We start from the raw sequence: 15,744 nt of genomic DNA on the forward strand, positions 1-15,744 counted from the left end.
GATACAGACGACAGGACGGGAGCTGTACGACAGGACAGCGCCCACCCTGTCGTCAGTGTCTCTTGAGCTGTGTCCGTCTGTTTTCGGGCTGGTCATTTCGAATCATGTCCCACCAACTCGCCCAATCAGCAATTTTGATTAAACGTATTTCTTCTTCATTGGACTCTTTTCTATGTGGTCCACCTAAGCACAATTCTGCCATCACGCTGGTCAAAATTGTGGCGGCGACCGCCTGCCAGTCGAGGGTGGTTTCCTTCTGTTTGAAGTAGAGGATAGTTCCATTCGAGGTTGAGGCCCTCTGTGGCACCCTGGAGCCATCCTGGGGACACGCCCGTCGGGCGGGAAAAATCTTGATCAGCGCCCGTCCTGTCGTCTGTGTTTGTTCAGTTGTCTCCGTCTGTTTTCACGCTGGTCATTTCGAATCATGTCCCACCAACTCGCCCAATCAGCAATTTTGATTAAGCGTCAGGATCTATCAAAATACTACGTTGGTTGGTTGGTTGGGCGGTCGGTCGTTCCGCCTGTCGGTCAGTCGGATTGCAGAATTTAACGTCCCACTGGCTGGGAAGCCGTAGTGGAGGGCTCCGAATAATCTCGGCGACCAGGGGTTCTTTAACGTGCACTGACATCGCGCAGGACTCCGGTCTTTAGCCATTCCCCTCAATCGAAATGCGACCGCTGCCGTCGTGATCGAACCCACGTCTTTCAGGTCAGCAGGTAAGCACCAGTACGGGAGTGGAAAAGGCACCTTGGTCGCCGATAGTATGCGACCCTTGACCGAAAGCCTTTGGAAACATGCAAAATGGCCTTTTGGCAGCAGTGCACGGAGGCCTTTCCTGGATGGCCAAAAGACTGCAAGCCGGGGGCAACACCTATAGGACTTTTCAAGCGCCGAAATAGGATTTCTGGGAGAACTTTATTAAATTTTGTTTATAGTTGCACCACTCAGTAAAGAAAGTAATAAACAGAATGTAATATACTCTGTAGAGCGTGTTCCGCGATACCCATTTATACTCTTGGAAAGTTGGAAGAGCGTGCGGATACTGCCGGAGTAAAGTTACCGCAGCGAATGTGCGCAGCCGATTGAGGCCGTGCCTTGGTTCTGCTGCGACAGGCAGCAGTTCCTCGATATATTGTCACGAAGGAGACAAGGTTGGCAGTGGCGCGTGACGGAGCACTCGCGCTAGGCCAGCGGCTAATCATTTTTTTGCGATCGTCCATCGCGTCTCATTTTTCGGCTGACCACCACGTAACATTTGATGAGCTTGCAGGGTACCACCCAACTCTCATCCTCATGGTCATCGCATTCTGGAGCCCTGTGTCCGCACTTTTCTGTTTCTGGTCTGCGTCTCCGGACCGTGCACCAGCCTGCCAGACCCGAAACGGCCTAGCTGAAGGTCCCCCGACAACCCGACACGACGAACTGAAACCGACGCAATCACCCGACGTGCCGACCCCATCGACACGAGACCCCGCTCAGATGTGACGACATTGTTCCCCTGCCCATGCGTTCGGCGCGTACAAGAACTCTCACTTCTTGCAGTTCTCTTGAAAGACCTCCGTTCTCTGCCATTTTTCTTACACGCAAACTTTACGTATTTTAAGAATGCAGTTGGGGTTTGAACATTGTATGCATTTCAAGCATGCAGTAGAGTGTTTATAATATAACGCCAATATAAGCGGACCCAAGCTCATATTACAGACGCAAAATTTAAGAATTGCATGCCGAAAGTAGTCTTCACATCAATTCATTTTCAGAGCGAACAAATCAGAAAAAGCTTTCGTGTCTATTCTTCAGTAAGGCCCCTCTGTTTTTTAATTAAGACTTTGTTTAAAACGAAAGAGTTAGAAAGCCTGTATGTTTACCTGATTTCACATGGGTACATGCGGAAAACATATTCAATTGTTCAGCAGTATGGAACGCGAAGAAATATTGCCTTGCGGGTAATTCGCGGATGTTGTGCTCGCTTTCTTGGATGAACAAAGTGGTGCGCATCTTAGAGCGCCACTCGGCAGGGATAGGCACCTGATGTTTGTTGACGACTTGGACGAACTCGGGGGCGGAGAGGCCTCCTCGTGACGGTACAACCTTGGCACCCGAGCAGAGCGCGGATGCCAGCAGGGTGAAGCCCGCTGCATGCGTCACCTGGTTCCAGCCCAGGTACACGTCGCCTTCGTAGAACATGTCCACGGCCCTGGTGAAACAAAGGGCGGTAGAAAGAAGTGAAGGAACTTGGCAAGAGACGGAGAAAAGCGGTAAGGCGCTCAACTCTAATGACCGCGACGAAGACGCCCTAGTTTTCTTTCAGCGCCAACTTCATGTGATAACAACGATACAAGGAAGAATGCCTTCACGTTCGGAAATGCAATGAATGAATCAAATTGTATATATCAAATAAAAACCCAAAAGGATCTGAAACCGCGCAATAGAGATAACTTAAAGAGCACAGATATGGCCTCTTTTATAGTGGCCTACACGGTTGCTGTCGATCGATCTGCATAAATGTGCATGGGAAAAAATGTATCAGGGCTACCCATACTAAGCCCGGGTATAATTATTACTGCACTCGCTTTATAAATCTCTGCGGAAGTTTTTAACCTTGAACACCCTTTAAAATGTGGCAGACGCAACCGGTTGCAAATCTGTGCACTGCTGGCCGAGAATACACCATAGTGCCATTGAATGATGTTTTATATAAAACAATTCACTCAGAACACCGTCTGTCGCTCTATATTCTATTTCCTGAGTTCTTTACCGGGCACCGACTTCCCACAGCACCCATACGTTTCTTTGATATTACCTCCATAAAAACACGGCCACCGCGGCTGGAATTTGGTACGGCGTCCTCGGATAGAATTCACGGCCGTGACGGTCGCGCTTTCACAGAGAAGGTATGCAGAAGTCGTCCTTGCGCTGTGCACTGTATGTTACCGGAAGGAATCGCAGGAGTTGGAAATTAATCTGGACACCTGCATATGACGCATCTTCCTCTCTTGCTGCTTTCACTCTTGCCTTCCTACCTTCCCTCACTCCGTGATTTAGATGCCCACGGGAAGTCAGGTAGCTTCGGCACCTTTGTGTCCTTCATAACCAATTTATTTTAGTTACCTTGGCTTTGATCGGATTGTTGTTGCAAGAATGGGCACATAAAGGAAATTAGCTAGCGGGTTAGCATTGCTAAACCCGAAATACTGTGCAAGAGCACAGTTTTTTGCAGGTGGACAGCCCCACGCCGTACGTGAGAGCGCGATTGATGTGCCCACGGAGCCGATTATGCGCGTTTTCGACATTTTCGTCGTCAATGTGAATTTTCCCAATGTACGCTGGCGGCCTATGCTTCAGCGCCGCGTTACACAGCAATGTTGCCAACGCCAACGCGTGTTGCTCCATTGCCTTGTTCCTGCCACAACGTTGCCCACGAAAAAGCATGCAGCGCACATCTCTCTGTCACTGCCGCCAAAGTGCTCAAAGCCGGAATATTAGTTTGCTAGTAGTATCAGTTGGTGAAGAAGACGATGTGCAATGCACAGCACGAGAGCGTGTTGCAGTTTAGCACCAGGCGTGATCGGCTGCGGCGATAGCTTGGTGCTCTCGTGCAGTGGTCTGCAATAGCTTATCTGTTCGCGCTGCTGCTGGTTCAAATCCCAGTCGCTACACTACTTGTCTGCTTATTTATGCTTTGCCCAAAGTCACCTCCCAGCTTTTGCTTCACACAAACCAGCGAGCCGGTTCGGCATTGTGAAGTTGTTGTTTTGCACTAAAAATCTTTTCTAAACCTGTGCTACACGAATGAATGTGGTGCTTTTTTGCCGAGGAAAACAGATAGACAGCGCTGCGTGACGGAGACGGCAAAAAGAAATGTCTAAAAAAACACCATTTCTAAGGTTACCAGCATGAGGGCTTTGTGTCCCGGGAAATCGGGCCACAATGCATCTGAGATCGGCGGCAACCTTTCTCAGGCTTTGTCGTAGTAAGTGCATAAAGTAACGTAAGAAAAAAGAAAGTTACAATATTGCGTGTGCCGTAAAAACATTTTTTTCCTTGCTTCTGAGGGCCACGCCATCTTCAGTGTCCCTACATTTCTCCAGCGTATACTACTCAACGCGCACGATCATACTTCGTCGATACCACTCGGGACAGGAACGGTCCGTTTGCCGATGCTGAGCGCCTCTTCATTTCCCTTTACTTCAATGCAGCCATGAGACGAATGTCTTGAACCTCCTGGGGCTTTTTACCATGTGTGGACATGATAGAGCAACTCGGACGTCTTTGGCATTTGGCCTCCATCGAAGCGCGGCCCCCGCGCCCTGGGTTTCATCCCGTGTCCTTGTGTTCGGCAGTCGAGCGCCATAAAACACGCTGCCAGGGCACTCCCGAGTTTGGACCGCACACGCGTAAACTCTGGCAGAAAACAAACCGCGAGAAATTGCACATTCTTAAATTTCGCGTTTGCAAAAAGAACTAGGTGGTGTGGAACCTGTAAATTTAGAACCCCACGGTAACTCATATTGTATGTAGTGCGGTATTACACTTGCAACAGTGTTGTTGAATGTGACCTGCCAGTATGAATGTGTGCGGTGTGCGCAACAGAGCTTAGAGAGCCTCTGCTGTCGGTGCTGTTGCTTCGCTGGATAAGAAGCAAAATCATAATTTTTATAACTTCATCGTCACCTAAATGCGGCGGAAGGATTGAGTAATTTGATTTTTTTTTTCCTATTGAAGAGAACAGACGAACATAGTTTAGGAAACCAATGAAAACTGTGCTGGTCTCGGTGGCCAATGCAACTACTCAGTCTTTTTGGGGCCTTTTGTCGCCTCAGAGGACGGAAGCCACAGCAGTTCCTTATACAAGATCGTGTCTGTGTTTTTTCGTCCAAAAAATAAAGTTTTTGCCTCTGTACCTGATCTGTATTTCGGCTCAGCACGAATAAAAGTTGTAGGAAGCTTTAATGTCTAGGTGTCCATTTTACAAGCCAGTTCCGCTCAGATAACTAAGTAACCGTAGTAATAACTAAGCTGTCTCGTGTCACAGGCATTATAAATCGGCATAGACGTCTATTTTCATATAACGTAAAACTTCTGTTGTATCAGTATATATTCGTGTCACACTTGAATTACTGTCAGCTTATGCTGGAAACTATAAGTGCAACTAACAACTACAACATTTATCGGCCTCAGAAAAAAGTTTTACCTGCTATAAGTAAAGTAACTAGAGATTCTTCGCCGACTCAGCCGAGCTTTTCAATCAGTATGGTATAGTAAAGGTATCTTACCTTTTCCACCTAAGACTGCCTGGCACCTACAGAACTGACCTAGTTAAAATACCAACCACCTCCACCACTTAGAAGACTTTCATATTAACACTTGCCATTTTCACAGCAGACACTCTGAACATTGATATGTAGAAACATTTACTACATATGGTACACAAGCTACTAAAAAGAACACATTGCCACGTGCTTTGAACAACTCAATGCAGTTGATGTGAAGATTGCTGAAATTTCGGGCGAATCACTTTTAAAACTGATCTCCCTCCAGCAATTACTCTGAAACTGCACCATCACTGATGTATTTTTGTGTGCGTGTACCCATCTCTCTTCATGTTGTATTGATTATTATTTCATTGCCGCACACTGCAGGGGTGACTGACTTGTTTCGTTATTTGTATGCGTACTTTTTTTCCGGCATTGCTGTCTGCTGCGACGCACTGTGGGGGTCGATGGGCTCGTCAAGCATTTCTCGCAGCTTTTATCCTCGGCCCTTCCCAAGTGACACTGGGAAAATAAACTGAATTCAATTCAAGAGTAAAATGTCTGGGCCTTTCCACTAGCCCCAATAGCACCATTGCAATTGCCGCACGCTGACAGAAGGTACGTGCAAGGTAGACGCAAAAAAAAAGAAAGGTCTAAAGAAAAGACGCGGTTTGCAGCCCTAATGTCCGCACAAGCGACGACGACGGCTGATTCAGCAACAGATAGGTTCTCTTACCCCCTCCCTGATTAAGCCTGATTCCGAGCATTGTCTTTTAAGCCCTTGTGCGTCCCATCTAATGCAGGTCATAATTGGTATGTGGGTTGCACACGTGATGAGAAACGAAATGTTGAGTATGTCAAAGGCTTTGCTAGCTTTGTGTGACGCCTATACTATTGTTCTCTTGGTCGGCATTCAGTTTCCGTAGAACCAATCGGATGTCAGCTATCAACGCATTCCCAGCACGGCAGCCCGGTCGGTGCGTGATAAAATTGAGAGGACGTGAGAAGTGTTTTCAAGTGAAAGAAATTCACGCCACCAAAATGTGATGCAAACGAGTTATCACTGCTGCATAAGCGCTTGTAGCGAAGAATGCAAAGTGCGATGCGAAACCATCCACTTAATCTTTTCATTTTTGTTAGATGTTTGGCACGATAGCCCCGTAAGTGTGCCTCGGCTTCTTGAGGTGCGTGATAATATTTAGAGGGCTTTAGAAGCCCTTACAAGTGGGAGAAATTCACTCCACCTAAATATGACTCCAACAATTTATCACTGCTGAATAAACACTTGCAGTGCAAAATGAAAAGTGCAATGCGAAACCTGCCACTTGATCTTTCCATTGCTGTTAAACGTTTGGTCGGCGTGACAGTAATCTGTCATGATAAGGCAGGTACACCCGAGCTCGAATGCAACTAGCCTTGGCTGTTTCTTGAATCACAATTATCTTGCAAATGCGTGCCCGCTATAAGTTTCAGTATGTGGACCGCCTAACATAGGGTAAAACAATAGTGGAAGCCCGGTGGCACCTGCGGTGAATACGTTTTTTTTTCGTTTTCATTATCTTCTCTGTTTGAAAAATGTTAGTTTTATTGTCCGTAGTTGTTAATATAGATGGTTGTCAATTACTGTAGTTTGTTTATGGAGGTAATACAAAAGTTCTTGCCCTTGGGACAGGGCAAAGGGAGCGAACTTCGCCTCTTGACTAGGCCCTGGCCTCAGATGACGTCGATGGTGCAGCAACAGTGACGAGTCAGCAGTAGCTCTCCGCAACAGCAGTTACACAAGAAATTTTGTACTATAACTAAATGTACATATCAAAACATATTTGCATTTCGCATTTCACAATTGTAATTTCCAAAATAGAATGTAACAGCGCTGCGCGAAAAGCAAGGAAAAGTGGAAAAACTCGGTCAATAAATTTAAAGGCAAACAACGAAGGGCATGCTCTGTTCAAGATCCGTGCAAGAAAAAAAGAAGATAGCCACAAAGCGCATTACAAACTCACACAAGCAGTGACATGAAATTTCAGCATTCCTGCTTAAATTTTCCAGCCGCTTTGCAATGCTTTGCAATATGAATTAATTTAGGGTGAGCATTACTGATGAGCATGACTTAATATTCCAGACATTCTTTTCCAGAATTTCTATGACCACGCTCTACTACAGCTGAGATTTGCCACAAAAAGTAACTCGTATCTCTGCCAAGGTATTTATTATAGAAGCTATAACTCAGTGTGCGCATGTGCCACTGAAGTGTTTTAAGTACATGTTTGGTGTAGTAAACCTTTAGTTGATGTTTAGCGCTCGTCCTGTCTCCTTCTTTGTCTTTGTCCTAGTTTTATGCGCTAGTCTTTTAATTAACTATGTCAAACCAACTAGCCCAGCTTTCCGCCTTGACCGCCTTGAAAGCTATTGTACTTCTCTGTTATTTTTGTGCACACCGGAAGGCATAATCTGATGCTGTAGGAGCTTGTAACAACTTCTATAGAAAACTGCTGCATTAGTTTGCCAGCGCTGACGTAGCTTCTGGAGCGCATCAATAACTAAACCGGTTTACGTTAGAGCGCTTAAATGCCAGCGCTGACGGAGCTTCTGGAGCGCATCAATAACTGAACCGGTTTACGTTAGAGCGCTTAAAATTTCTCCATGTCATTTCTACCAAAGGTTAACCAATCTAATAAAGAGTGCCTTAAGTATGAATTAACAAGCGAGAAATACTTTTATTTTGTTCAAGCATGGTGGGTAGAAGATAACGAAGTCTATATATCATGCCTACAAACCATGCTGTTTTTACACGAGCATTGTTTATGTGATCAGACCAGCTTAAATTTCTTTGGAAAATAACACCAGTAAATGGAGGTGTTTCCACTTGATCTAGTGCAGTGGAAGCGTGTCACAGAGCGATATCATAGTCAGTAGAGTTACTTTTGGCATAGAAAAGAATAAATTTTGTTTTCTTGGTATTTACCTCAGAGTACTTGAAATACAACCAGGTATTTAGATCTTGTAGCCAAGCGTTTTACTTTTACTTTACCTCTATTTCTATAAGGTTAGGAACAGAGGAAAAAAAACAGTGTCTTCGGCATATAATACAAACTGTTGAGTCTTTGGAATTTCAACTACGTCATCTGTGTATAAATAAACAACAAGTAACCTGATGCCTATCCTTGTGGTACGGTGTAGTTAATAAGCTGAATGTCAGACTGACAACCCTGTAATACCCAAAACTTAAATCTTGAGCTGAGGTAGCTACGAATAAGGTTTAAGGCTATTCCCCTAATGCCACATGCACCAAGCTTCTAAGTCAACGTGCGATGCTGAATAGAGTCGAACCCTTTACGGAAGCCTAGGAAAATCCAAACTGCATAAAGTTGCTCTTCGGTATTTTTTATGGGTTTATGGTCTATGGGGGATTAAGCCCCAAAGTGACTCCGGCTATGAGGGACGCCGTAGTGAAGGAGTCCTTAAATTTCGACCACCTGGGGTTCATTAACGTGCACTGACATCTCGCAGTACACGGACCTTTATAGTTTCACCTCTATCGAAATTCGACTGCCGCGGCCGGGGTCGAATCCGCATCTTTCAGGTCAGAAGCCGAGCGCCTTAACCACTGAGCCTTTGCGGCGGCGGCGGACTTGAGTTTGAGAGCAATATAACGTATCGAGCAAGCACTGCACGGCTTCTTTAAGGTGACGGAGATTAGATGTGTTGCTCGGATTGAAAAAAAAGAACTTGAAAGAAGAAACTTAGCTCATCAGCATTGAAAAGGTGGCGGATAGCTGCATTGTTGGTTGCAATGTTACGATAACCTCAAAATTTCATGATGCCACCACACTATCTTGCTGAACGCATGTGCCCAGAGACTCACATGCCATTCTTGAATCGCAAGGAAAACGAACTGCGAGCTCGATAAGTGTTCGCATGTTAACGCAAAACATCTTCCTTGCTAAGGTATTAATTGAAGTCATGGCTTTTCAACAATATTCGATGTGCAACTATTATAGGCAAGCCCCGAATCACCCTTCTGAAAGAATCTTTCGAATTTCGATACTTCACTGATCAGGACTATAAACAAAAGTCAAAATTGAGACTGCGCAGTCCACCCGACAGATTTAATAAAATTTTGCTGCCGCTTGTACTTATTTTACTGTAGCAAAATTCTCTTAGGCGCTGCTTTAATTTGTTTATAATATCACCACACTGGATCAAAATGAACCGTCGTTCAAGAAAGTAGGACTTGTGAAGGAATCATGATATATTAATGATTAGCTTAAGCTGAAAACACTTGTTTCGGAAAGCAACAAAAGTAAATCGAACAGGCAATTTTACAGACAAAGAGCCCATTTTTCACGTGCCACTGTACTGTTTCTTATCGAAAAGCAATTCACTATTCCTATCTGAATAGTACCATAGTTCTTGCTGTTTTGTCGAAACCAATGCTTACTGGTTCAGCTGCACCGATGCTTTGTAGGCGGACATGGTGACCTCGACTCCTTTGGGCAGGCCAGACGTGCCAGAAGTGTATGTGCAGACCAGGACGTGGGCACGCTTATCATCCACGCACGGTTCTTCGAAGTTCGTGGGATCCCCACTCTCGAAGTCTTTAATGCAGTGGAAGCCATCCACACGGTCGACGCAGAACAGACCCTGCGGAAAGGCTCAGGCTCTTGAAAAGTTCAACGGGTTTAGGCGTTTCGTTGTAGGTGTTTCTTAGTGTTTTTTTTTTTCACGACCATTTCTGACGCTTAAAACCAACTATCAATTTCATGCGGCGCGCCCTCGGCGTTAGGAATGCGCCTGGAAAGGACGAAGCAGAAAAGGCGCCTATTGATTCCATCCGAATAGTCAACATCTACATGAATTTTGTTACATTCTGGGCGTTTTCCTGTTCATTGACGGTGTGCACAAATATGTACAAAACTTGTTATGCACCAGCTTCGGCTACTGCTGGCGTATATTGTGCTCTGAATGGACGGAACTTATGTTTTGGACTCTTTGATATAAGTGATAGGATACCTTTTTACGCTAAGCGTTGAGAAATTAAAAGGAAAACAAACAATGACGCCTACGTGCATCTTTTAAGCGCCGGTGTTCCCCCGAAACGTAGTCGCATTCTTTCCCTTGTTTTATATGCATAAACCTTTACTTTACTTGAAACTAATTTGAATTCCTTACATAGTGATTTCTTCTTGAAGACATCAGTTAAAAATGTTGTACTGCCATCGTGTAATCCGTGTATAGCCATGGCGTGCAGATATCAGTACCAACCATAAATTGCATGATAAATCATCAGGAAGGGTTGAATTTTTGTGCCTGCTGCCAGTTTCATACTTCTTACGAAAATCAGAGATACCGAACTTCGTCCTCTAATTGTATTATGAATCATGACTAAAAGAGTTACGAAAAAATAGTATGGGACGCCTGAAGTAATGTGATTAATGTAGTTGTGTCCTCTTGTTTGGCTTGCTCAGTACAAGCAAGAGCTCTGTGTTCACGTGTTTTTTTTTTTTGCTTTTTCCCAGCGAGTTCAGCCACTGCGGTTTTCGCTCGCGGGACTAAACTATATTTAATGTATGACAACATTTAGCGTTCAGTTGTCTTAATAAACAGAAAATAGCTTTATTTTGACACACTGCTGTAATCGGGCAAATTAAGAAGACACACAAGAGTAGAAAAACCGAAGTTACGCTTACATTTCCTATTTTTCTCTTTTTTCTTTTGACACAAATTGGCACCGCGGACCACACCCGAAAAAAAACTATGTTGTTAACGAAAACAAGACGACTTTAAAACATTCTCACCTTGAAAGGTCTTGATTTGTGTATCCTCAAAATTTTCTCAGCATTTTGATTTTCTGTCAGAACGAAGGTGGCACCGCTGTCCTCCACTTGGTACAAAACCTCTCCTGCGCACAACGTGAAATTTATGCTCTCTGTCACAATGAATAAGTCCTAAACCTTGAGACCTCTAGGTATTAAACAGTATTGCATCTGCGAATATATTTTCTCTGCTCTGAATTTAGTTACACACTGAAACCTGGTAAAAGATACATACTTGGGGCAAAAAATTTCTTATGAAATACCCTTTTATATGGTCACCAAAATTTGCATTCCTCTGGGTTCTACCTGACGTTTGCTTTGTTGTGAAACATTTCTTTTAAAGCAAAATTGTTTATTTAGAAACCGCGCATTGATTCGCCCACTGTATATGAAACTATAGTGCATTTTCATGGATTTTATATTCAGTGGTAATATTGTTTTGCTTGCTAGAGAAACTTACCGTTAATTTTTACGGGGCAAGTTATGAGACAACTAATTTAATTCTTTCCCTCTTTCTTTCATTCAGCTTTCCTCGAACAAGTAAAAAGCGAGCATAGCTCTAGGAAGGCCGCCTCTCAGCTATTTGGTGTGCCTGCCTTTCATCAGGTTCTAAGAGGCGACTATAGATAACCGAAAGAGGACCATTAATTCGTCGCGCACAATATTTATACGAAATGTTAATGCAGGTTTGGAGAGGGAGGGAGCAGAGAGAGGAAAAGTTTGAAAGATTTTTGCCGTCAGGTATAGTTGTCCTAAATCGTAAACGCAAAGCTAGATGGGATGTAATGTGGCTGGGGCCAAGCAGGAGCTGGCGGCCTAGCAAGAGAGCCAGTGTCGCCACGAGGCTCCCATGGCGGGACGATTCGTAGGGGAGGTTGCGGTGCTCGCGCGCTGCAAGGTCATGTGGTAGAGCTTCGGAGTGCCTTCGCCAAAGCTTCATATTGGAGGTGTGCCATTTGGGTGGCTTGCCTCTCGGTTCAAACCTGACAGGGATGTGTCTGGCTATACCTGCCGGGACAGAAAAGTCACCTCTTGAAAGAATGTGCGGAGGGGTCGGGGGTTCTCGCAGCGGCCGTGTAAGCATTCCGCATAGAAGTGCGCGCAAGTGACCAGCTCCTGGCTCGCATGGATCATCATCATCATCATCATCAGCCTGACTACGCCCACTGCAGGGCAAAGGCCTCTCCCGTGTCTCTTCTATTAACCCTACACTTGCGTTTGCAGTCGCATATGCCAGTTGGCTCGCACTGAGCGAGTTCTATTGCTTAGAGCAACTAACAGCCCAAACGGCAAGTTTTTTGAGGAAACATTTTAACGCGATAACGTTAGAAAGCTCGTGTAGCAGAGTATCCAGCGTCGGCGTCGTTTACCGTCAGCGACAAATCCGAAAAAAAAATCCCCACAGAAGCAACCTAAGAGGCAGGTGGGCCACCTAAGTCTCGTAACTTGGTGACGTCATTACAACCTGCCCCCCGATCTGCGACAAAAATACGCACCCTGGCATGTGGCAGTTAAATTAACGATTGGTCGCTTAAGATTGCTCACAAAGATCAACTGAGCTCACAAAGATCAACTCAACAAGCGATCCCTTCTCGGACCCCTCCCTTTTTTTTGGACGACTCGCATCTTATCCGTTCCGAGCATCGAATAAAGCCGGGATGACGAAATAGGACTGCTGCAGCTCCTGCCGTGCTGCAGCGCTGCTGGCGTCAACTCGACCTTCACCTTGATTGATAGCGGAGGCTTCGAAGGCCTACCACGTGCTTCCGCTTCCGGTGCGCTGATAACCGCTCTTCGTAGGGAAGGTTTTGCAAAGTTCGCTTTAGGTTTGACTTCATGTATTCCCTGCCGTTTACTGTGGTTTCTTCGCGATATTCTCCTGAGTTTGCGGAGAATGGGAGCTAAAGCCGCTTTAGGCCTATGACGATTCAGGGATGATCGCAAGTGTCCTCTAGAAGACAGCTTAAGGTTACTTAGGAAGCATACAAAACTCTAAAAAAAAATGCGCATAAGAAGCGCCAAAATGTGCACTGACTAAAAATTCTCTGATCTCAAAAATTCTTGCACAATATTGTGTGAGCCCATGCATACGAATAAAGGCAGAAATACGTTTCGAGATTAATAGTTCTCCGTGTAACGATACGACTGGTGCGTCGTCGAGGGGTGTGTCGGGTTTTTAGTTTTTTTTTCAAGCATAGGGGCTTTAATTTCCTAGGGTGAACAGATCTATTTACACAGCAGCTTGCTGTCTCTAATGTGAGTCACAAAGAGTAATTTTTGGACCCTGAAAACACTAATAACATACAAAGTGCATATATGGGGGACCCAGAGAAGTAGAGGCTAAATCATTAGGGAGGGCGGGAATTCGTTGTGCCATTTATTAGGCTGCTGAGAAAAATTTAGAAATGAAGAACTTCCTAAGCACTAGCTGGATATTAATTAGCGTCTGCTTGGGTTAAACGCGGAACTTTAGAGGGCTAAAGATACATGGGATTGTACAGACACCGCAACTCTATACTTGGAACCATATTAAGTGGCATGTTTCTTTCTATACCAAGGTGTCCGTGGACCATGGCATTGTATGTGGTATGCGGTCGGTAAGATACAAAAGCTGCCCATGACCTATGGCAGTGGGCGTAATGGAGGGCTCCGGAGTAATTTCGACCACCTTTTGGCCACAGTGAGCGGCATGCAAGCCATAGATTCTAGAAGTATGTTCATGTCGTAATTTATTGATGTTCGTAGCAGTTTTACTTTCAGTTTCGAATGCATGTAATGAAAAGCTAACTGAATATCTGTGTTGTCGGTGATCAAGGAATATGTTTCCTTTTCATTGCGGCTCGTATATGCTTAACTACTGCCTCGGTGACAAACAGGTTCGGAGGCCCACTCGCAACCGCTCCGCACGACGCTATCAGGCGTTATCACACCAGTATAACACGATCACTTCCAGCTCAACCGTCGACGCCAAACAGAAGTGGGAAGGTGCGGCAAGCGTCTGGCCTTTGACAGTCAGTGGAGCCGATCCGATCTCACGACAATTGTTAAGAACCCAAGGTTGTTTTTAAAATGCTTCTTCCACAGCACCTACGTTCAGTTTTTAAATATAAATATTATCATGGATTAGAAGACGACAAAGTGAGCAATGGCGTGGCAAGAGCACTCAACCTAGCCCCACGGCCATTAAATCGGGCCATAGCCATCTGTCCTGTCGTTCTCTCTTCATCAACTTGGCGTAACGCAACAATGTGTTGTCTAAACAGAATAAGCATCATGCCAATAAATACCAGACACCTAAATAGTGATAAAGCAACAGTTCCTTTACAGCCTCGTTCTCTGTTTCATACCGCAAGCATACGCTTAGTAAAGATTCGGTTTCGGTTTATTTGGGTTTAACGTCCCAAATCGACTGAGGCTATGAGAGACGCCGTAGTAAAGGCTTCCGGAAATTTTGACCACCTGCAGTTCCTTAACGTGCACTGATATTGCCTAGCACAAGGGCATCTAGAATTTCGCCTCCATCGAAATTCGACCGCCGCGGCCGGGATCTAACCCACTTCTTTAAGGTCAGCAGCCGAGGGCCGCAACCACTGAGCCACCGCGATGGGGCGCTAAGTAAAGGCAAGCCATGTAATTTTTATTAGAAACTGGGAAGTCTGTACTTCACCGCAGCGTAAATTTCATGTCGCTTAAAAACTCGGCTCACAACTTCCTAGCATTTTTTGAGGAAGGGACAAGGCGCTTTCATTATGCCAATAAACACCCTGTTGTGTGCGCCCAAATTTGTAACCTCTCTTTATTGGCGGTGTTCATTTTTATGCCGTCATTCTTGTTTAAATTTTATTAAAGTGTTCTACGAATTAATTTTATGTAGCTTTTAATACAGAGTCATGTCTCCCTATGATTTCGTCTAAAGCGATATATGTATTTTTCCACCCATTTCCGAAAATAACACAGAAGGCCTCGGAAAGGCAGAAGGCGGTGCAATGGACCCAGTTGGTTGCATATCGATGAATGTTTCCGCTGTATTAAACATTTCTTGCACTACTTTCCTAGAAGCGGCTGCTGATTTTTAGAGCACGTCAATCAGATATATAAAATAAATGACGAGTGTTGTCTCTTACGCTCCGTAAGTCCAGCTCGAGTCAGCACCACAGCGGCGCCTGCGCAGCAGAGGGCGTACACAGCGGCAATGGACTCGGCCGAGTTGGTCACATTGACGCATACCCGGCTGCCGCAGGCGACTCCAAGTCGCTGAAAGGCGCTCGCGTAGCGCTCCATTAACGAGAGCGTTTCGGCGAAGCTCAGCCATTTTCCGTCTCGTTCCTGCAAGTGCAACAATGCTGAGTGCTTCCAACAGGCCAAATATGTTCTCTTTCTCATCAGAATTTCTCAAGCTGTTTTCAGGTTTACTTGTTTTCAGCCTATCAGACTGTGCTACATCAAAGGAATCATAAGAAGATAAATTCTTATTGTAGAGTCCTTAGTATAATCGGTTTATTTTTAGTCTATTTTCATTTTTCTTTCCATTATGTGCAGTTTTTTTCTATAACACCTTTACCAATTTTCATTGTGGCATTATTTTTTTTTGGTTGTGTATAGTAGAGGTGGTGCCTCTATTCCTCTTTACAGAGTGCACTTTTGTTCTTTTTGTTTACACTATATTGTGCGGTGT

The 15,744-nt window shown here is 44.9% G+C and overlaps 1 protein-coding gene across 1 annotated transcript in view; it reads right to left on the reverse strand.

Annotated features, from left to right (window-relative positions):
* Nucleotides 1-15,365, reverse strand: part of LOC149325457 (luciferin 4-monooxygenase-like) — a 30,675-nt gene extending 15,310 nt beyond the window's left edge. Inside the window, exons 1-4 of the mRNA XM_089563271.1 lie at nt 15,194-15,365; nt 11,052-11,155; nt 9,695-9,897; nt 2,027-2,195 (exon numbers count right to left, since the gene is read on the reverse strand). Coding sequence (XP_089419397.1) covers nt 2,027-2,195; nt 9,695-9,897; nt 11,052-11,155; nt 15,194-15,350 — 633 coding nt within the window. The 5' untranslated portion in view covers nt 15,351-15,365. The remainder of the gene's footprint in view (nt 1-2,026; nt 2,196-9,694; nt 9,898-11,051; nt 11,156-15,193) is intronic.
* Between the last annotated feature and the right edge of the window lie 379 nt (nt 15,366-15,744).

Source organism: Amblyomma mixtum, chromosome 10, assembly GCF_055824585.1.
Source record: "Amblyomma mixtum isolate Tamu chromosome 10, ASM5582458v1, whole genome shotgun sequence".
NCBI classification, from domain to species: Eukaryota; Metazoa; Arthropoda; class Arachnida; order Ixodida; family Ixodidae; genus Amblyomma; species Amblyomma mixtum.